Below are 22,223 nucleotides of genomic sequence, written 5' to 3' on the forward strand. Positions count from 1 at the left end.
AGACACTACATACTGATATACACCTGAACATCAGCAGGAGAGGACTCTTTAAAGCAGAGACACTACATACTGATATACACCTGAACATCAGCAGAGAGGACTCTTTAAAGTAGAGACACTACATACTGATATACACCTGAACATCAGCAGGAGAGGACTCTTTAAAGCAGAGACACTACATACTGATATACACCTGAACATCAGCAGAGAGGACTCTTTAAAGTAGAGACACTACATACTGATATACACCTGGACATCAGCAGAGAGGACTCTTTAAAGTAGAGACACTACATACTGATATACACCTGAACATCAGCAGGAGAGGACTCTTTAAAGCAGAGACACTACATACTGATATACACCTGAACATCAGCAGAGAGGACTCTTTAAAGTAGAGACACTACATACTGATATACACCTGGACATCAGCAGGAGAGGACTCTTTAAAGTAGAGACACTACATACTGATATACACCTGAACATCAGCAGGAGAGGACTCTTTAAAGTAGAGACACTACATACTGATATACACCTGGACATCAGCAGGAGAGGACTCTTTAAAGTAGAGACACTACATACTGATATACACCTGAACATCAGCAGGAGAGGACTCTTTAAAGTAGAGACACTACATACTGATATACACCTGAACATCAGCAGGAGAGGACTCTTTAAAGTAGAGACACTACATACTGATATACGCCTGAACATCAGCAGGAGAGGACTCTTTAAAGTAGAGACACTACATATTGATATACACCTGAACATCAGCAGGAGAGGACTCTTTAAAGTAGAGACACTACATACTGATATACACCTGAACATCAGCAGGAGAGGACTCTTTAAAGTAGAGACACTACATACTGATATACACCTGAACATCAGCAGGAGAGGACTCTTTAAAGTAGAGACACTACATACTGATATACACCTGAACATCAGCAGGAGAGTACTCTTTAAAGTAGAGACACTACATATACTACATATACCAGCTGTGTGTCTAAACAGCAGTCAGCTTAAAAACAACGATCTAAACTCTCATTTCAACTTGTGTCACGTGTGTAGTCACCTTTCCTAGCACTCGTGTCCTGCGTGCAGTTCACTGACATCACGGGAGAAGGTGTGGCCCTTTTCGCTGCTCACTTGTGCACGTGTAATGCGAGGACACATTCAGGTCACTCGCGCTAACCGACACGTCCGTCAGCGGCGCTAACTGTTTGTTTACGCAGTGATGATGATTTGTGCCGAAGTGTGAGACGTTTCCTGGGAGCCGCGCCGCTGTGACATTAGACAATTAACATGCAGGCTGCACTGCTTGACCTTTCTGGATGGCTCCGTGTGTCCCCTCTCATTTAAACACGGCTCAGAGAGATGAGTGGAGGTACAGCCACACTCTCCTGGCATAATAAATCAAGCGTGTGAGGCGTGTTTGCTTTGTAGCCGCGACACATTTCCTGAGCTGGGGACGCCGCTGACATTTATTGTTGGCTGAGAGGTTTATTCCCAGCGCTGGGCCTTGGATGTGTGTGTGTGTGTGTGTGTGTGTGTGTGTGTGTGTGTGTGTGTGTGTGTGTGTGTGTGTGTGTGTGTGTGTGTGTGTGTGTGTGTGTGTGTGTGTGTGTGTGTGTGTGTGTGTGTGTGTGTGTGTGTGTGGGATAGCAGTACCTTGTTGTAGATGTAGCAGTAGTGTGTGTGTGTGTGTACCTTGTTGTAGATGTAGCAGTAGTGTGTGTGTGTGTGTGTGTGTGTGTGTGTGTGTGTGTGTGTGTGTGTACCTTGTTGTAGATGGAGCAGTAGTGTGTGTGCGTGTGTGTGTGTGTGTGTGTGTGTGTGTGGGATAGCATTACTAGGTTAGGCATGTGGTGGTTATGGTTAAGGTTAGGATACGTCTCTAGGAAATGCATGTAAGTCAATGTAATGTCCCCTGAAGTGGTGTGTGTGTGTGTGTGTGTGTGTGTGTGTGTGTGTGTGTGTGTGTGTGTGTGTGTGTGTGTGTGTGTGTGTGTGTGTGTGGCAAGACAATTCATCATGATTTGCTATGTTAGCACAAAGAAAAGGCTTAATGAGCCCGACAAGATTGAACTCCAGCAAGCACCAGATGGATAACTTAATGATTCCTATAATGGAAACAGGATATAAACTGAGGAGCGGTTGAATACAGCTCGTCGTGGTAATTTCAAGTGGAGCTGAATTGCTTTAAACATTGCATACATTAAATGGGATTAAGTTAAAAGAGTGAACATACTGCATGATATTTATTTTGTAACACACACAGTTTTTATTCACGACAATGAACTTAATTTGCTTTAATTAAGCTCAATTGTTTTGGGGAAATGTTCCATTAACCCTTAGATGCCCGAGTGACTGGACTCTACTCTTCCATACGTGGGTCAAAAAGGATCCGTGTTAGAATAATGTGTGTTTTTATGCCATTTTTGGTTAAGAAAAATCACTTGTATTATATTTTGGTTCACACTAGAAATATTTTATATTTCATTTTTCACTATTTATCATTTTAGACATTTTTTTTACATTTTGAAAAAAAAACGAAATTCCATAGAAAATGCATGCGGGTCATTTTTGACCCACTTATGGAAGCTTGGGGTAGTGATACAAAAACTACAATTTCTTAAAATGTATCAAATGTAAATTAAAAATGTGAATGGCATGATATCCAAAACTTGTTTTTTGAGGAATAGCTGGAATATGAAATGATAAAAAAATGTAATTACAAAGATACTTCAAGAAAACCACCTCACCGGATCAAGAAAGACCCACTTACCGTATGGAAGCTTGGGGTAGTAATACAAAAACTACAATTTCTTAAAATATCAATTTAAAATGTGAATGGCATGTTATCCAAAACATCTTTTTTGAGGAATCGCTGGAATATGAAATGATTTAAATACAAAGATACTCTACGGACAATAGCTCTTTGTAGTTGCACTTTAGTTTAGAGACAGTTCAGCAGACTTTAAATATATATATATAACAAAAACATTATGAATTTGCAGAAGGATAATAACAACGGAAATAATGAATGTAAGGAATAAAAAGTAAATACAAATGTAAGATGTAAATATAATGAAAAATAGCATAAAATAAAATACTTGCAATCCAAAAGTACTGCATAATAGGAGCAGGCACGGGAATACATAATAGACAAAGAAGACGGGAGTACGGCCTTAAGTAATGGAAAACGTGTTTATTAACATGCTGACGGATATTTGTTTCATTTGCTACGATAACATTTATTTGGTCTCATTTAGTTCAATTTTGTTGGAGTCCTCTTCATTTGCTTTCCATTAAAAGTGTAGCTTAAATTAATAAACGTATTTCCATCACTACTTGCACGAAGGTAGTAGAGTATGAGCAGGGTTATGGTGGAACACAACTTTTGATCAGAAACAGCAAAAGGTAAGACATATTTGCCGTTTTGGCTCAGTAAAGCTACGTCGTGTGTCGTCTGGGTTTGCCTGAGCTGCCGCGAGTTTTGGTCGCACAGTGATGATACTTATATTTCTAGAATCTGTGGAATCTCAGCTTTAATCTGATATCTTGTTTGTGCAGATCCGATAAGTAATAAAGTATTTCTACCGTGAGTTCTGTGCTAAGTGCGTTAGCATTTCTTTCGCTCAGGGCTAATTCAAAGGCTTGCTATTACCCTTGTGTTTCTAAAAATGGGTCATATCGTCAGTTAGCTGCATTTCATCCCGTTAAGAACAATGAGAATGGGTGATTAAAAAACTGATCTTTTAATGTAATCCAGGTTAAAGAGTGCATCCCTTTTTATCATAATTTAACCGTCGGTGATTCCGAGAAAGTCCAGCATATTGTTGCAGAATTTAAAAAGAATGTTGAGAGTAGGTTAAGGATGGAGAAGTGAAAAAACATGAACCCATTTACCACCGCTCTGTTTCCAATAAGTGTGTGAGAGGTGGATAACCTCCATACTGCTGACACGCTGCTGCACAGATTATTTCCGGTGTGCACAGGTCGGCTGCCAAAACGCTCTCCATTTACAGCGAGGGTTTATTCTGTCTCACTGCGAGGGAGGGGAGTATCATCTTACATTCGTTTTTGAATATTTAATGAACCTCAAATTACTTGTGGTAAGACGGTTTACATGTTCAATAACTATAATGTATTTTTACATTTGTTATTTCTTAATAATTTTTTTATCTATATTTTTATATGCTTTGTTTTTATAGAGGCGAGACACCCCAGGTGAATAGGGTAATTTTTTTTTAACTTAAAGCTATCAGCTAGACATTTCTCCAGTTCATTACTTTCAATAAGGCAATTGTTTTTTGTATTACAAGTTTTCTGAAATAGCATGTTTAAATATGCAAATGAGCCATTATCTCATTAAATATGCGCATATTTTAACACATTTCAGGAATCGAAATCTGAACTTTGGATAAAGCCAGGTTCAAAATTCTCGTTTCATTTTGTATTCATATTAGTATCTAAGGATTTTACTGAAGGGATTTTGGATATCTCTTTTTATCACTCCATAAATCAGAAAATACTGTCAACAGCCCTAAAATATCAATTTTCGCCATGTTTTTAGGTATACAATGTAGTATAATTCAGGCTATGAATGATATATGAACAAACCCTTCTGTAAAAGCCTTCATAATATTGATAGGAATATAACTGGAAGGTTTGGTGTCTCTACGTGCTACTGAGGTTGACATTTCGAACTCAGAGTAGGAGAAAATACTCATTTTGAGAAAACGACCTTTAAAGATTGCAGTGAGGCGCTAGCTGAACCCTCCTGTTCTCTGGATGACAGCTTGCGCCTCGACGCACTCCGTGAAGGCATTTCATGTTCGGGGTCATTTGTTTTTTGTATAACCTTGCTTCGTGCAAGTGACAATTGTTGTCGTCTTCTCTGTGAACGTTTTTGCCGTTCTTTTGCCATTTTGAGATTTAAATTTCTAGCGGAAAGCTAACCAGGAAGTGTTTTAGCACACCACGTGACGCATCTGAACGAATCGCGTTGTCAGAAATTGACACCAGCCAATGAGATTTCGTTTCTTGGTTTAAGACCCCTTTGTGCTTTCACGATTGGTTAGTGATGTTACGTATTGCGCCGAGGCTTCAGAGCGTGTGTCGAGTAACCCCTGAATCTTTTTGTGAAGCATGTATCGAGGCTTGTATCGTTTTGGGCCAGTGACGTCATCGATGACAAACGAAGCCTCGCTGCCTGTCGATACCACGTGACTGCTTCACGAAGCCATTCAGATCCGTTGAACCACAACGCTCATAATACCCTTGGATGTATACTAATAATCATATTACCACTCCTGTACCCGGGCCTGGTGACACGATGGAATCAAGAGAGCTCAGACCCTCACTCATATAGAGGTCGGAACATGTCATAAGTATAAATAGATGCAAGCATAAATAAATGTAGGAATAAAAACATGAATGAATAAATAGAGGAATAAATATATTGCAGTGTTTTCAGGGAGCTTTAGTGTGTGTGCTGTGGCTCAGCGGGAAAGCAGTTGACTCACGTCCGCAGGGTCCCTGGTTCAACGACTGAACAATACGTAGTTTTTGTTGTTTATAAAAGCTACAGCTAAATGAGATAATGTAGTTAATACATGTATTCTTTGATATGGTTTAGCCCAGGCTACAACATGGTTAAGTTTATGAATATTTTTAAGGAATACAAATCCCTCTTTGCAATGTTTACCAGCCTCCTTAGGATTTTCAATCACAATCAACTGGAATAAATATAATATTGTTAACATGAACATATTATTTAATGTTCGTTGTTTAGAGTTATTCTAAGGCTTTACTCATTGGGAACTCGGTATGAGATAGAGCACACTGTTGAGATGTCCAATCTGCCTGTTTTACACACTTTGACCAACAGGGGGGTTGTGTTCAAATGAAGCCCATGATGAAGCCTCATGAGATGAACCCTTTTGCGAACCAATTGGCTGGAAAGCTTCAAAGCTTCATAAGGCTTCATCTCACCATCACTACGATTGGTTGCTGATACAAAGGAAATGACCATATTTGGATCCGATGAGATTGTGCAGGAGAGACACAGCTTTCCAACAATATCTCTGATGACATGGTGCACACAGCGGTCGCGGTACTTTATGTTACGTTAGAATGCTAACTTTTGGTGAATTTAGGAGAAATCTACAGACGCAAATAGACAAACTATAGTCAAATAAACACTTAAATGTGTATTTTGTACGTTTTGCTTCCAAAAGCCTGAAAGAAAACATGTTGTAGAATCAAAATCACAAAATTGACCAGTACTTGAAAACGATGTTTTTGCCTGCCGTGTCTCGCCTTAAAAAAAGAAGTGTTTGCTGTTTTTAGCCTCTACTTTATGTACGATTTGGAGTTAATATTCTGAGCAAAGTGCATTTCTTAACCCGTTAAGCCCGAGAGGACCCTAATCCGGGTCCGGCGGGTAGTTTTTTCACGAAACTGTGTCACAGGGCTTCTTAATATTTAAAAACCTATTAATGTGTCATACTCACTTAACGGTTAGAAACTCAGCTAACTGAAGATATGAACAATTTTTACCGAAACAAAGCACAAGTCTCACAAGAAGCGTCTAAATCAGTGGTTCTCAACTGGTGGGTCGCGGACCCGTTTCGAGTGGATGTGTGATTGAGAAAAAAAATTGGAAAAAAAAAGTCCAACTTTTATTTTGAAGGCCTGATTTTCTAACGCTGTGCATGCAGTCGGCGTTGGACTGAAAGTACCGGAGACCATAAACGGTTTTGAAAACTTCTGTCACATAGTGATCATCTTCTCAATAAAATATCTTTGCTGATGTTTTTTCGAGTCTTCTGGCCAATCAGAATCAAGATTGTTGCCGGAAGTCCCCACGGAGAATAACTTTGCGGTAGAACTCTTCTTTATACATCCATGGGTACAACTTCAGATAACAATGAACACATAATGAAATATGACCCCCGGTCTGATGACTGACAGGTCACAGAACAATGGGAGCTATCTACCCTTACCCACAATTTAAAGTAAGTCACACAGACTATCTCCTCTTTGCTCTTCTCTCTGTGTGGAGCAGCACGTTCAGCTGTCAGAACAAAGTGAAAAACAAACAATGGCATAAAATATTATTAATATGTCGGGTAGTAATAGATTTATTTATCTTCTTCTCAGTGTACCAGAATGCATAGTTTATGTTAGTATTTCTAAAAATCTCCTGGGGGAGAATCCCCCCAGACCCCCTGCTGGGGTTGTTTTTTCAGCATGTGTGCCTTTTTATATAGTTCAGCTTTGATTCCATCATCTCATTAAACCTTTTTTAAAAGCATACTTTAGTTCTGTGAAGGGATATCAGGGATATATGCACTGTACTTCACTTTAATTAATATTGTATGCTGAAAAGCGTATTACAGAACGATTTTTTGTTGAATAGATTTGAGTGCTTCAAAATGTTGGGTCGCGATGTATTGACCAAGTAAAAAGTGGGTCCCGAGGCCTGACCAGTTGAGAACCACTGGCACAGAACTCAAGGTAAAAATACCCTTATTACTTATCTGCACAGAGATATGGAAAATGCACCCAAATGACCCCAGAAGTGGGGTTTTTTCTAAATCTCTCTAAAAAGGTCAAATGTCACTTGTTTGGCATCAATCTTGATACAGGGTACTTATTATATGTTATAGTTTGGATTCCTAAAGCTCTATTAACCCATCATTCAAGGGTGTTTTTTTTTTTTACTTAGTTCAATCTGAATTTACTTTAAAATAAAAACATCTATATTCTGACACTTCTACATCCAACTCACAGGTGTAACCTTACTTTGAGAAAAAAGATTATTAATGTTCCCCTTTTAGAAGATATGGTCATTTGTTCTGGGAATGTCATTTTCGAGCCTGAGACCTGAAAAACAGGCTCGGGGCTTAAGAGGTTAAAGTCAATAAATTAAAAGTATTTAAAAAAAAAGAAGGATAACTTTTGTATAGCTGCAGATGTTGTAACTTTTATAAACACAATCAAACACACCTGTCTGCTGTTATGAGGCTGATCTCACTGGATCAGAAACAGAAAACCCTGCAGCTTATTCTAAATACAGGTGCGCTGCAAGTTAGGTCATAAAAGGCAGTTTGTATGAGAATTTATTTCAGGCTTTGGAGCAAATTGGCTTTACCACAGTTTAAATAATCAGAAGCATGTCCTCTGTGCCATCTATTCTTAGCACAGCAGCTCATAATCTCCCATTTGGCCAAAGGAATTCATGATGCTCCTGCCGTCTACTAAGCGTTCATTTTAAATTCATAGTATGATGGATAGTTATTTATCCTCCGCTACATTTCAGCGCTAGTCCTTTTTAAAATGTATTCTCGGCTCCATAACTCTGCGCCCGTGGACACAGTCCAATGTTTTATTTGCTAGGATCAGAGCGAGGCCCCATAACTTTTCTCCTTCCAGTAATTATTACATCCTAATAGCTTTTATCATATTGCAGCTGCAGGGTGGGCCGATGATGAAGGAGGCCCAGGTTCAAAACCTTCAACAGTGCAAAGGAAACAAATCTGGACGTGTTTAAAGAGGCCGATGCAGCTTTTAACAGCAACCAATCAAACCGCGGGACGAAATTAAGGCTATAAAAAAATATTAAACGGCATTTTCCAAGGTATCACATTTTGTAGCTTGTCTTCAATAAGTATATAAATGGTCCAAAGAGGTTGTATTCCACAGTGTGCCTGAATGTAATCATGGCGTAGGTGTGTAGTGTGATTCTGTGTAGTTTATTGATGGCATCCCGTTGGGTTTGACGTCATCTGAACAGGACATCGCACGCTCACTGCTTGATAGCACGAAGCTCCATTTACGCCGGTTGTTAAACAACATCGTTATGGGGAAATACAAGTCTGCATCCAAATGGTTGGAAGATAAGGAGGAAGGACAATCAATACTGTGTATAGTCAATGTGAGGTAAAGTGTGTCGCCAAGGTAACCGGTTAAAACTCAAAGTGGCGATGAGGTCTTAAAATGTATGGAAAGGGTCTTAAAAATGGTCTTAAAAGGTCTGACTTCAGGATTCCTGCATAGACCCTAAAGAGTCCTCTCCTGCTGATGTTCAGGAGTATATCAGTATGTAGTGTCTCTACTTTAAAGAGTCCTCTCCTGCTGATGTTCAGGTGTATATCAGTATGTAGTGTCTCTACTTTAAAGAGTCCTCTCCTGCTGATGTTCAGGTGTATATCAGTATGTAGTGTCTCTACTTTAAAGAGTCCTCTCCTGCTGATGTTCAGGAGTATATCAGTATGTAGTGTCTCTACTTTAAAGAGTCCTCTCCTGCTGATGTTCAGGTGTATATCAGTATGTAGTGTCTCTACTTTAAAGAGACCTCTCCTGCTGATGTTCAGGTGTATATCAGTATGTAGTGTCTCTACTTTAAAGAGTCCTCTCCTGCTGATGTTCAGGTGTATATCAGTATGTAGTGTCTCTACTTTAAAGAGTCCTCTCCTGCTGATGTTCAGGTGTCTATCAGTATGTAGTGTCTCTACTTTAAAGAGTCCTCTCCTGCTGATGTTCAGGTGTATATCAGTATGTAGTGTCTATACTTTAAAGAGTCCTCTCCTGCTGATGTTCAGGTGTATATCAGTATGTAGTGTCTCTACTTTAAAGAGTCCTCTCCTGCTGATGTTCAGGTGTATATCAGTATGTAGTGTCTCTACTTTAAAGAGTCCTCTCCTGCTGATGTTCAGGTGTATATCAGTATGTAGTGTCTCTACTTTAAAGAGTCCTCTCCTGCTGATGTTCAGGTGTATATCAGAATGTAGTATCTCCATGCTTTAAGGTTCAAAAAGCTCTTAATTCTTCTCATACTGCCTGTGCTGCAGCACCTCTTTTCACCCTCTGTCTGAAACCAGAGCCCAGTCTTCTCTGATTGGTTAGCTGGCCGGCTCTGTTGTGATTGGTCAACCGCTTAGAGATGTCCCGCCCCTTAGCCTATCACGTACAATGTGCTAGAGCGCTAGCCAATAGAAGCGTGAGTGTTACAAAGTCATGAAAGTATTTTCCGGAAGTAAACAAAGAAGTCCAATGGAGGTGTTTTCAGGCAGGGAGGTGCGTGGGAGAGAAACCAATCTCTGAATTCCATCCTTTGCCGACCATTTACATGCACCAAAACCTACTAGAGGAAAGGGAAAACCCAAAAAGCAGGATAGGGCCTCTTTAAACATTAGAGTACCAAAGAAAAAAAAAAAACCCACACATCCCCAGCAGGCAGAAACAGAAGAAGTCTCCATGAGTGGTTGCTTTAATTTGGTGTCAAATGCTAAGACCCGTTAGCTTCAAGGGTCACTGCCCCACATGTTGTTATCCTTCCACTCGCTGAGCCTCCACAGCCTCGCAGAAAAAGGGATTAGACAGTTTTCTACTTTCTCTCTCTGTCTGATTCATGGCAAGCCACACTGGCGAGGTGTGGATTCTGCTCAGAGCCACAAGCATCCTTATTAATCTCTCCCCCAGAAAGCGGAGCGCTCAGCAGTCGCCCAGAGGAGAAGCTCAAACCGTCATCTATCCTCCGACCAAACACAGACGGCAATTTGTGAAACTGGCTGTTTACCCGGGAAACTTTATTTTTTAAAGTTATGACTGCCAAGCTCGTCTGAGAGAGCAGAGGCGGAGAGACGGTGTAATCCAGCTGGAATAGAGACGTCAGTTTGGATGATCAAATGAATTTCTAGTTGGATTTTAAACAATTTGTGAGACGATTTGGTTTATGAGTAAGCATCGAGGCCAAAACCAAAACAGTGTCTCGTTTAAAATGCATGAGCCCTCGGTTTATGTTTTATCTTCCTCATTACTTTGCTATAAAAATGTTTTGTTGACCCTTTTTTTCCTAACTTTTCCCGAGCCCCCACTATATAAACTTAAATGTTCCATTAAAGAGTCCTCTCCTGCTGATGTTCAGGTGTATATCAGTATGTAGTGTCTCTACTTTAAAGAGTCCTCTCCTGCTGATGTTCAGGTGTATATCAGTATGTAGTGTCTCTACTTTAAAGAGTCCTCTCCTGCTGATGTTCAGGTGTATATCAGTATGTAGTGTCTCTACTTTAAAGAGTCCTCTCCTGCTGATGTTCAGGTGTATATCAGTATGTAGTGTCTCTACTTTAAAGAGTCCTCTCCTGCTGATGTTCAGGTGTATATCAGTATGTAGTGTCTCTACTTTAAAGAGTCCTCTCCTGCTGATGTTCAGGTGTATATCAGTATGTAGCGTCTCTACTTTAAAGAGTCCTCTCCTGCTGATGTTCAGGTGTATATCAGTATGTAGCGTCTCTACTTTAAAGAGTCCTCTCCTGCTGATGTTCAGGTGTATATTAGTATGTACAGTGTGAGAAAAAGTTTTTAGAGAGTACTTGTCCATGGACAAGTGAGTTTGGCAATTTACTTGTCCGAATACATTTTTCACTTGTCCAGAATGGACAAAAATTGGGGCCACTGGAATCTTCTTCTTCGTCATCGTATTTTACATTTTCCCACGGTTTTTACGACACCGCTAACGTAAGTGAGCGGTAAGCTTTTAATGCATCACACATAGGGTTGGGTATCGTTTTGATTTTAACGATTCCGGTTCTGCTTTTCGATTCCGGTTATTTTTGGTTCTCGATTCCGGTTCTTTGAGAGGGTCAAAATAAGTCCCATGACAAACTGGGAGAAAAATATATTTATGAAAACATTAAGTCAAATCTGTATTCCTATTTACAAATCACTTCATACTGTTGACTTTCTTACAGTTATTGAATACAATTATATAAAAATAATCTCTGCATTGTTTAGTTAGTTCTAAGTGGTGCAGTTTGAGAATGTACAATTGGCCCAGTCTCCTCTGATGTTACACTGCAACCTGCTTGTGAGACACAGTCCAACCACACATGTCCAACACATAGGACAAAACCTAATAATAATACATTATATTTATAGCCTATAGGCCTAGCGCTTTTCTACAACTCAAAGACACTTGCACGCTTACACATGTCCTGCAATACACATGCTGCAGCTGCCCCGCTGCTCACTGTTTGTAAAAGTAAATAAATAGTATTTTCATTTCAATAATGTACTTTCTATACCCTGCTTCATAAACAATACTGACATCCCTGTGCTCCTCCGAGTCTGGGGGTCCGGGGGTGTGAGGACAGCGCGAGGACACAGACAGGGAGGCTTCTTTACTTCATAAAGGAAATGGCGGACAATATTAACAACATTAACGCTTAATAACCTTCATTATGTGTTAGAGAAAGAACATAAGAAAGTTTGACAAAGATGAGGCTGTTAAACGGGCAGCAGATCTGCTGTGTGTAGAAAGAGAGAGAGAGAAACGCTGAGCTGCACCGTGCAGCGATCAGCTGATACGGAGCATAGAGTGAGCTGCAGTCCGCGGGGCTCGGGGGCTCGGCCTCGCCTCCTGTCCTCACAACTCTTATTAATCCCGGTACCGGACAATTGTTATTTGTTCCTACTCGGAACAGAGTTTTGCTTCCCAACCCTGCCACTGTGCTACACTTCCCGCCCCGCCCCCGTCTAACTGTACAGAAAGCGGCGAGATGCATTTCCTTAGGAATCGACAAGCAGAACCGAAACTAACACTTCTAAACGAACAATGGCGGACACGTACAATTTGCGAATGAGTTCTGCCTTTTGTAAACTGAATGTATCAATAATTTGTCAATAAATCAGGCCGAAAAACGTCACTTGTCCGCCGGACAAGTCAATTGAAAGATCTACTTGTCCGATATTGTAAATAACACGTCCCGGACGGTGGGACGTGTACTTTTTCGCACACTGATGTAGTGTCTCTACTTTAAAGAGTCATCTCCTGCTGATGTTCAGGTGTATATCAGTATGTAGTGTCTCTACTTTAAAGAGTCCTCTCCTGCTGATGTTCAGGTGTATATCAGTATGTAGTGTCTCTACTTTAAAGAGTCCTCTCCTGCTGATGTTCAGGTGTATATCAGTATGTAGTGTCTCTACTTTAAAGAGTCCTCTCCTGCTGATGTTCAGGTGTATATCAGTATGTAGTGTCTCTACTTTAAAGAGTCCTCTCCTGCTGATGTTCAGGTGTATATCGGTATGTAGTGTCTCTACTTTAAAGAGTCCTCTCCTGCTGATGTTCAGGTGTATATCAGTATGTAGTGTCTCTACTTTAAAGAGTCCTCTCCTGCTGATGTTCAGGTGTATATCAGTATGTAGTGTCTCTACTTTAAAGAGTCCTCTCCTGCTGATGTTCAGGTGTATATCAGTATGTAGTGTCTCTACTTTAAAGTATGCGGCCTACCTACCATCACACCCATGTTAAAGAAATATTTAGTGCTATGATTTTGGAGGTTTTGACTTGTACTAAAATACACTTATAGTATTGTGGCATTGAGAGGAAGTGGATGTAGAAATGTTAGTTGTGTCCATTATGAATCCCAGATATCTTTCATTCAACTTTTTGAGGAAAAACCTGTCAAGCGGGGCAAAATATGTCAACGTGGGCTTGGATATCGAGTTAGAAAATTGGGAATCCAATATTTTCATTAATATTTTGTCTGCTCTTTTGTTGCAGAAACTTAATGTTGGTATTTTGTGTTTTGTAATGTTTAAAGAGGACATAATATGCTAATTTGCGGGTGTGTAAACCCCACTGTTTCACTGTAATACGGGACTCGTGCTACATGCAAGTAGCTAGGCTAATGCTAAGCTAGGTCATGATGATCAGTAAATACCTCGAAACCATTCTTGTAAAACAACTATGTCTGGTTTTCTATTCCTACACTTGTTGAATACTGAAGAGCTGTTGTGTGTATTTGGAGGCGTTGGAGTTGTTCAGCTTAAGGTACCAGCTAATGTGAAGCTGAGCGAGCTGCTAATGTGACAAATAAGTTTAGCTGTTGAATAATGACTTAGTTATGTAATTACTTTTCAAAGTGTAATGAGAAACTGATGGCATTTTTCTTCCTGACAATAGTTCTCATCACTTTCTTTTTAGCCAAACTCCTGAAATTAAGAATCAAGTGAAGTTAGACCATTTTGAAAGTACATTATCATTTTGCTAATGTCCTCACCACTCATTTGGATGTCATTTCTAGAACGATTCTCTCTAATCTGCATTCTTTCATGGGAAGACGAGGGGTAGAGGAATGTGAGCATTCGGTGAGGCAACTCTGACTGCTTGAACTATTCACATCTTACACTGCTCTGTAACTTGTAATCATGTACCTGTGTTATATTCACGTTTTATTATCTTTGCCTTTTAATGTTTCTCATGTGTTTTATGCCTTTAAAGGTCACCTATTGTGCAAAATCCACTTCTCCATGTCTCTTCTACATCAACATGTGTCCCCTCTTCTCCGTGTCTCTTCTACATCAACATGTGTCCCCTTTTCTTCATGTCTCTTCTACATCAACATGTGTCCCCTTTTCTTCATGTCTCTTCTACATCAACATGTGTCCTCTCTTCTTCATGTCTCTTCTACATCAACATGTGTCCCCTCTTCTTCAAGTCTCTTCTACATCAACATGTGTCCCCTCTTCTTCAAGTCTCTTCTACATCAACATGTGTCCCCTCTTCTTCATGTCTCTTCTACATCAACATGTGTCCCCTCTTCCTCATGTCTCTTCTACATCAACATGTGTCCCCTCTTCTTCATGTCTCCTCTACATCAACATGTGTCCCCTCTTCTCCATGTCTCTTCTACATCAACATGTGTCCCCTCTTCTTCATGTCTCTTCTACATCAACATGTGTCCCCTCTTCCTCATGTCTCTTCTACATCAACATGTGTCCCCTCTTCTTCATGTCTCCTCTACATCAACATGTGTCCCCTCTTCTCCATGTCTCTTCTACATCAACATGTGTCCCCTCTTCTTCATGTCTCTTCTACATCAACATGTGTCCCCTCTTCCTCATGTCTCTTCTACATCAACATGTGTCCCCTCTTCTTCATGTCTCCTCTACATCAACATGTGTCCCCTCTTCTCCATGTCTCTTCTACATCAACATGTGTCCCCTCTTCTCCATGTCTCTTCTACATCAACACGTGTCCCCTTTTCTTCATGTCTCTTCTACATCAACATGTGTCCTCTCTTCTTCATGTCTCTTCTACATCAACATGTGTCCCCTCTTCTCCATGTCTCTTCTACATCAACACGTGTCCCCTTTTCTTCATGTCTCTTCTACATCAACATGTGTCCTCTCTTCTTCATGTCTCTTCTACATCAACATGTGTCCCCTCTTCTCCATGTCTCTTCTACATCAACATGTGTCCCCTCTTCTTCATGTCTCTTCTACATCAACATGTGTCCCCTCTTCTTCATGTCTCTTCTACATCAACATGTGTCCCCTCTTCTTCATGTCTCTTCTACATCAACATGTGTCCCCTCTTCTTCATGTCTCTTCTACATCAACATGTGTCCCCTCTTCTTCATGTCTCTTCTACATCAACATGTGTCCCCTCTGTGGAAAGAGACTCTGAAAGTTTCAGGAACAAAGATTCTCTCTCTTTTTTTTATCCATTTCTATAAAAACCTGTCTGAAAATGAGCTGATCAGATTTTGGCCACTTTATGATGTCATAACGATGTGATGTCTTGTGTAGCCATTAGCCAATCAGCAACCAAGATAACCCCCCCCCCCCCCCTTATCACCTGAATCTCCTCTAGAGCACCATTGAGTTCTTTGTAACCAAATGTCTCTCAGAGGGGTGTGGGGGGGGCCTCCTGATCATGTCTTTCACTTTTGTAAAGCACTTTGAATTGCCTTGTGTTGAAAAGTGCTATATGAGTAAACCTGCCTTGCCTTGCCTCTTTCAGTGGAGCTGAAATTCAACTTGGATCAGTACGTGAACAAACGCTACCCGGGCCTGGTGAAGATCGTGAGGAACAGCAAACGGGAAGGTCTGATTCGAGCCAGGATCCACGGCTGGAACGCGGCCACGGCTCCGGTCGTCGGATTCTTTGATGCCCACGTCGAGTTCAACACCGGCTGGTAAGAAAAGGTCACGTTTAACACGAGGAGGTCGGAGCTGCCCCTCCTGTCCTTTTCTCACCTTTTACCTTCTGTGCTTTGCTTTTCCTGTTTCCACCACAGAAGGGTGTCATGTCTGATTATTATCTTTTGAAATATGCAGTTCAGTCAGCCCCAAAGCACTCTCACTGACACAGCGTTTTACTGCATAATGACCAGTAGTGGAAGAAGTCTTCACATCCTTTACTTAAAGGTGGGTATGTTTGAGAAACCGGCTCGAGATACACTTTTTGTTATATTCCATGGAATGTTCTTCACATCCCGATAGCAATGAATATCTGAAGTGCTTTGACAAAAAATCCATAAAGAAACATCATCTGTGGAAGCCGTGGCGCTGTAAAAAGCACGACCAATCATCTGAGCCGGCTAAAGTAACTGGACGGCCTACCTGCCTGTCAGCCTTCCATCTGTGCACACACTTATCTCGTGCCCTCATTGGTCATGTGAGCGTGTGTGTGTGTGTTGGAGGCGGGGCTCTGTGAGGAAGTGGCAGATTTCTTCCGGCTGTGTATTTTCAAATTCTAGCGCACTCGAGCTGGTTTCTCCAAAATGACCTACCCCACCTTTAAGGCAGAGTACAATGGACTGTACTTATATAGCGCTTTATCCAGTCTTTACGACCCCTCAAAGCGCTTTACATAGTACATGTCATTCACCCATTCATACTAACTAACTAACTAACTAACATTCACACACCGTTGGCCATCGGGAGCAACTCAGGGTTAAGTATCTTGCCCAAGGATACATCGACATGTTGACTGCATGGGCTGGGATCGAACCCACAACCTTCTGTTTGAAAGACGACCGCACACCCTCACAGCCACAGTCGCAGAGTATGAATAGTACACTGTAGAAATATCCCATTACAAGTGAAAGCCCTGCATTGAGAATGTTACTATATGTACAAATGAAGTCAGATATTTAAATCATCACATTTGAGGACGCTGGCAATGAAATGTTTTAGGGCCTGTGTCCACATGGTGCCTTTTTCTAAACGCCAGCGTCTTTCTGTTGTTGTTGTGCGGCTGCTCCGAGTGCTCCGGGACGCGGTTGAAAATATTACAACTTTTCAGAAAAGCGTCTGGAAACTTGGCAAAACACTGTTATTAGAGCACCGTGTGTTTCAGACGGGAACTATCATCACAAAGACTACAAAGTGTCTGTGGACACCGGGTGTTGTTGCCGGTGAGTGTGTGACTTCTGTCATCCTCCTCTCCCGCTATAAGGCTGTCAGACTGAGAGGTGACCAACTCATGCATACAAAGTGTGACAGCAAGAAACTTCAGGTGAACAAAACATTGTGAACACATATATAGTTGCAAACACAGATGATAAAATCCATGCCACAGTGTTACAACGGTGACAATAAGTAGTCTTTCTCAAAATACTATACACAACAATTAGCAAAATTGCCACCAATTAATTTCCCAAATCATGTTTTGGATGGTTAAATATAACGAGTAGTTCTTCATTAGTTCTGGGTTTAGAAATCTGAATCTTTGAAGTAAGTACGGTTTTAAAATGAATGTATTGAAGTAAAAAGTAGAATATGTACCTTTGAATTGTAGAAGTATACTCAAGTACCTCAACATTTGAACTTGAGTATGGCGCTTGTACTTCCCACCACCGATAATGACCGTTATCATTAGTAAGGGTTTATCATTATTGCGCTCTCCATCGTCTCCTTTCGTACATCGTAATGTGAAAGTGTTTGATTAGAGCTGAATAAAAGGACAGCCCAATTTAAATCACCTGTCCGGTCAACACGCGCTGACAGAATGGAGAGGTGAGAGAGAGCGTAATTAAAGAGGGAGCACACATTTTCAGCATTTCCACATACTCTCACCTGCAGGCTCGGGGCTTATTCTGCAATATGAAATGACTTCAGGGGGTCTCAGCCCAATGTCTGCCAGCTGCTCCAGTTTGCCCACAAACAAGTCACTCAAACTGTATGTAATTGGCACCTAATTTGTCGCGCTGTCAGGGTGTGAAGAAGAAGTGTAGCTTTTGTTCCCTGGGAAGCTGTCTGGGAGTCAGAAGGAGGAAGACGAGGAGGAGGGATGAGGAGGAGGGTAGCAGAGGTTATACAATGTTTACGATGAGCATGCAGATAAGACGTTTTGGCTAACTAGATTCCAGGCATGTAAGATATTATTTAATACGTATATGAAGGTTCAGGTTAAGGTTCATATTCCACATTTCAGATACAGAGGTTAATAATGCTTTTCATAAGGAAACAAATATGCAGAAAAGGGAAAATGATTTGAATTGGAAATGTTAAGCCAAGTAATATTATTGGTAGTTATATTCATAGTATAAGTAGTAGTATTTGTAGTAAACATAGTATTCCTAGGAGTAATAGTATTATTCAATCTCAATCTTTATTTATTTATATAGCACATTTAAAACCACCTTCAGTTGACCAAAGTGCTGTACAGGCAATAACTACAATATGAAATAACACAATGGGAGTACAATAATAAAACAATAATTAAAAACATGATAAAAAGCACGATAACTAGAAACATATACAACATTAAATACAATTAAAAAAAACACATACAAATATAAAAATGTAATGTTCAACGAGTTAAAAGCCAGTGCAAAGAGGTGAGTTTTTAGCTGAGATTTAAACAGTTCAATAAACCAGAGTTCCCGTTAGAATATTTTCCCGCCGGTCAACATGTCCGTTAAAGTTTCAATCTTCCGGACAAAATGAGACAAGTGCCGGTCAAAGGTCTTCTTTGTTATTTATTGAGCTTTAAAAAAAATTGAAATGATTTGATATTAAACAAACTAATTATAGTAGATTAACTACATTATTCAAAAGTGAATAGTAATTTACAATAACACGGGAATAATAAACGGAGCTCTCTCCCTCTCCTGACAGCCCGCCAGTATCATGCAGCTCGAGGATCAGTAATGAGTGACCCGACAGTAAAACTAAACATATATAACTAGTTACGGTAGTTTGAGAGGTCATTAAAATAGCTACGTGTGATATTCTAACCTGAAGTGTGTGTTCCGCTCACCGCTGCATGTGATCATGCAGAGCTGCGTGTGGACTCGTCAGCAGCAGCTGATCTCTCTCTCCCGTCAGATTAGACTTCACTCGCGTTTATGTCCATATCGATCAGATCCAGCTAGTTCCAGCTAATGATAGGACTACCTGCTTATTAAAAGACACCTAAACGATAAGCGTCCGGATATGTGCTGGGAGGCTGTTCCACAGTCTGGGAGCTGCAACACTGAAAGCCCTGTCGCCTCGGGTTTTTTCCTGCTCCGAGGAACCACCAACATATTTAGCTGAGCTGAGCGCAATGCTAGCTGGAGCATGGCGGTGCGACAACTCAGACAGGTAATGTGGTGCCAGTCCAATTATTATATATTATTGGTAGTAGTAGTATTTGTAGTAGTAGTTGAAGTAGTTAAATCATTTGTAGTAGTAGTATTTGTTGAAGGAGTATTCGTGGTACTCAAAGTAGTGGTCACAGTACAAGAAGTAGTATAATGCAGTTTAATGCAGTATATAGACATGTCATAAGGAGTATAAGGGGCAGTAGAAAACAAAATACAAACAGTCTGCCAGATTTCTAACCAAACGGGTAAAGGCTTTGCTCCTTTCTCGTATCAATATGAACCTTGAAATAAACATACAGAAGCATTGCCAACATCCTGACATGCTCTCATATAATGCCTCGTGAAAAAAGACACAGTGAAAGCAGGCTTTGTGTTCAATTAATTTACCGATACAGCCTCCAAAGAACGTCCCTCTCTTTGTGATGAAAGCACTGAAGGTCAGGGCGATCTGACCCTGTTGAGAAAACACTGTCCACCATGTCTCTGCCATTTACCACCACACACTTCAGCCTTATACAGTCTATGACTTCAACCCTGTAGCCCTTCCAGGAGGAGAAGGTGCATTGGTGCCTCCACTCTATTGACATGTATATAGAGACTTTTTGCTCTACTTTTTATTTTGTATTTTTAATATATATGTTGCATTGTTGGAGGAGCTCCGGTCCGAAGAAATTCATTGCCATGTCTACACTGTAGCTTTGTGTGACAATAAAGCTTTAGCATCTTGAATCCACACTGATGATAATTGAGACCCAGGTGGAGCCCTCATCTGTTTCCCATCTGCTCTCAAATAGACGTTCCTTTAATGCCCCCACATAACCCGCTCCCCTTCCTATCAGCTTCCTCTTCCCCCGCACACACTTCCTTTGAGTTAGTTCACCTGCTGCCACCGTGTGAGCTCCACACACCTCTCTCACACACACACCCGCCCGCCTCCATGCTCCTTTAATACGTATTCTTTTTAGCTTTTGAGGGAGGTTTTATTTACAGCAAGCAGAGGTGGGAGAAGTACTCAGATCCTGTACTTGAGTACAAGTAGAAGTACTCAGATCCTGTACTTGAGTAAAAGTAGAAGTATTCACTCAGATATTGTACTTGAGTAAAAGTAGAAGTATTCACTCAGATATTGTACTTGAGTAAAAGTAGAAGTATTCACTCAGATCTTGTACTTGAGTAAAAGTAGAAGTATTCACTCAGATATTGTACTTGAGTAAAAGTAGAAGTATTCACTCAGATATTGTACTTGAGTAAAAGTAGAAGTATTCACTCAGATCTTGTACTTGAGTAAAAGTAGAAGTATTCACTCAGATATTGTACTTGAGTAAAGGTAGAAGTACTTAGATCTTGTACTTGAGTAAAAGTTGAAGTACTCAGATATTGTACTTGAGTAAAAGTTGAAGTACTCAGATCTTGTACTTGAGTAAAAGTACTCAGATTGTGTACTTGAGTAAAAGTACTCAGATCTTGTACTTGAGTAAAAGTAGAAGTACTCAGATCTTGTACTTGAGTAAAAGTACTCAGATCTTGTACTTGAGTAAAAGTAGAAGTACTCAGATCTTGTACTTGAGTAAAAGTACTCAGATTGTGTACTTGAGTAAAAGTAGAAGTACTCAGATCTTGTATTTGAGTAAAAGTAGAAGTACCAGAGTGTAGGAATACTCTGTTACAGTAAAAGTCCTGCATTCAAAATGTTCCTCAAGTGAAAGTAGAAAAGTATTCTCATCAGAATATAGTGAAAGACAGTAAAAGTAGTCGTTGTGCAGATTGGTCCATTTCAGAATAATATATATGATGTGTTTTATAATGATTGATCATGAAAGTGTTCTCAAAGCTGGTGAAGGTGCAGCTAGTCTGAAGTACTTTGTAGGCTGCAGGGTAGCTGGTGGATTTACTCCAGGTGGAACTAAAGTCTGATTCAACACTTGATTAGATTTCACATCATTCATCCACATCTGTGAAGTCACTAAAGGTATTAAATACATGTAGTGGAGTAGAAGTTCATGATTTACCTCTGAATTGTAATAAAGTAGAAGTACCTCAACATTTGACTTAAATACAGTATTTGAGTATGCTTAGTAACGTTACACCTCTGACAGAAATGCGATGAAAGGTGGAGCTCTTGTGACTTCCCTTCCATGTAGATGCAGGTGAAGGAATATCTGGAGAAGATGACATTTATTATCTACTGTCTGGCTGCTGCTTTTCATTCAGATAGATTCACTTACTGTATGTACACTATCTATTTGCCACTGTGGGAGAAGCCCCCCTATTTATCATAATATGATTATTCACCGTTGCACATTCAGCGATAAGTGAGATGGATGGCTCCTGTAGTCGTCGTGGTGACTCTCCCTCGATGACCTTGCACACTGAGCCAGAGACAGAGCTGCAGTGCTGTGATGCATTTGCAGCAGTTGCATTATTGTTAAAGCGAACATAACGGCCCGTCCACACTACAGCTTCGACAGCTTCAAAAACGGTTTCCAACGCGTCTGCCCATTCACTTTGAATGGGGTGACGTCACTTTTCGCCGAACTGCATTGTGGGAAGCAGAGCGGAGCTTTCCTGGCATCTCAGGCTTCAAAAGTTGAGCAATGTTCAACTTTTGAAGCTTCTGAAGCTTTCGGTGGAAGCGTCAGCCAATCAAATCATATGCCAGTACAAGCTCTCGCCAATCAAACCGCTGCTTGTGTGTCAGGGGCGGGAGATTCATGTGATTGGTTGTTGGTCGAGCTTCAGACACGCCCAGCTCCAAGCTTTTTTAGAAGCTGTAGTGTGGACGGGTAAGTGCACGTACTGAGCTGCACTTGACAGCTGTTTCACATCTCACACCATGTT

The 22,223-nt window shown here is 40.6% G+C and overlaps 1 protein-coding gene across 1 annotated transcript in view; it reads left to right on the forward strand.

The window, feature by feature from the left end:
• galnt9 (polypeptide N-acetylgalactosaminyltransferase 9) overlaps positions 1–22,223 on the forward strand; it is a 218,682-nt gene that overhangs the window by 70,280 nt on the left and 126,179 nt on the right. The window contains exon 4 of the mRNA XM_034090281.2: positions 15,812–15,986. Coding sequence (XP_033946172.1) covers positions 15,812–15,986 — 175 coding nt within the window. The remainder of the gene's footprint in view (positions 1–15,811; positions 15,987–22,223) is intronic.

The sequence above is a fragment of the Pseudochaenichthys georgianus genome, chromosome 9 (assembly GCF_902827115.2).
Source record: "Pseudochaenichthys georgianus chromosome 9, fPseGeo1.2, whole genome shotgun sequence".
In the NCBI taxonomy this organism is placed as follows: domain Eukaryota; kingdom Metazoa; phylum Chordata; class Actinopteri; order Perciformes; family Channichthyidae; genus Pseudochaenichthys; species Pseudochaenichthys georgianus.